Source organism: Propithecus coquereli, unplaced genomic scaffold (assembly GCF_000956105.1).
Source record: "Propithecus coquereli isolate 6110/MARCELLA unplaced genomic scaffold, Pcoq_1.0 Scaffold129, whole genome shotgun sequence".
NCBI classification, from domain to species: Eukaryota; Metazoa; Chordata; class Mammalia; order Primates; family Indriidae; genus Propithecus; species Propithecus coquereli.
This window is the reverse complement of record NW_012137080.1, coordinates 3,391,921-3,393,100: the sequence shown is the minus strand read 5'-3', so window position 1 is coordinate 3,393,100 and position 1,180 is coordinate 3,391,921. Positions and strand designations below refer to the sequence as shown.

Below are 1,180 nucleotides of genomic sequence, written 5' to 3'. Positions count from 1 at the left end.
TGTACCTGCTGCCCCACACATGCACAGCCTCCCCAGCTGACAGTATCCTGTACACCCAAGTGGTACATTTGTTAACAGTTGATGAACCTACATTGACACATCTTTATCACCCACAGTTTATAGTTTACATTAAGGTTCACTCTCGGTGTTACGTATTATATAGATATTGACAAACGTATAATGACATGTGTCCACCATTGTAGTATCATACAGAATAGTTTTACTGCCCTAAAAATCCTTCATGCTCCACTTACTCATCCCTACCTCCCCACTAATTCCTGGAAACTACTGACCTTTTCACTGTCTCCATGTTTTTGCCTTTTTCAGAATGTCACGTAGTTGTAGTCATACAGTATGTGGCCTTTTCAAACTGGTTTCTTTCACTTGGTAATACTTATTTAAGTTTCCTCCATGTCTTTTTATAGCTTTATCAGACTCATTTCTTTTTAGTGCTAAATAATATTCCGTTGTCTGGATATGCCACAGTTTATCCATTCACCTGCTGAAGGGCATCTTGGTTGCTTCCAAGTTTTGGCAATTATGAATAAAACTGCTGTAAATATCTGTGTACTTATTTTTATACGTTATAATCTTACCACAGGAAATACAGTGCAGCTGGGTCTTCTGGTTTCTAATTTCACTAATCTGGTGAAAAATTACTTAATATTGAGGTCTTATATACAAAAGTTACTTTCAGCATGAGATCAGAGTTCTGAAGCCTAAATCAATTTCCTTGGAATATCTTTCAGATGGGTTTTACAGGCAAGTGAATCAAATCAGTGGAGCTCATAATACCTCAGACAAGCAAACCCCTTCAAAACCCAAGAAGAAACAGAATTCAAAAGGACTTGCTCCTTCTGTGGTAAGGTTCTACAGATATAGAATATCATTTTAGGGAATTTGTTGACCATAAAATGGGAGCTATTGATTAGGTGAATGAGAATTTTCATTTACTTTGGATCAGTGGTTTATTGCTTTCTCAGTACCTACAGCAGTGGTTCTCAAACTCCAGTGTGCTTTGGTGTTACCTGGGGAGCATGTTAAAAATTCAGCTTCCTGAGTCTCAAGTCTCATCCGTAGAGATAGTGAATGGTATGTTGGGTTCTGGATTCTGTTATATTGCTTAGAAAAGAGTTAATGCTTCTGTTTTAACAGGCAGTTAACTCCTTTAGACTCAATT

The 1,180-nt window shown here is 37.5% G+C and overlaps 1 protein-coding gene across 1 annotated transcript in view; it reads left to right on the top strand.

The window, feature by feature from the left end:
• Window positions 1–1,180, top strand: part of DTL (denticleless E3 ubiquitin protein ligase homolog (Drosophila)) — a 66,414-nt gene that overhangs the window by 29,968 nt on the left and 35,266 nt on the right. The window contains exon 5 of the mRNA XM_012638326.1: window positions 750–862. Coding sequence (XP_012493780.1) covers window positions 750–862 — 113 coding nt within the window. The remainder of the gene's footprint in view (window positions 1–749; window positions 863–1,180) is intronic.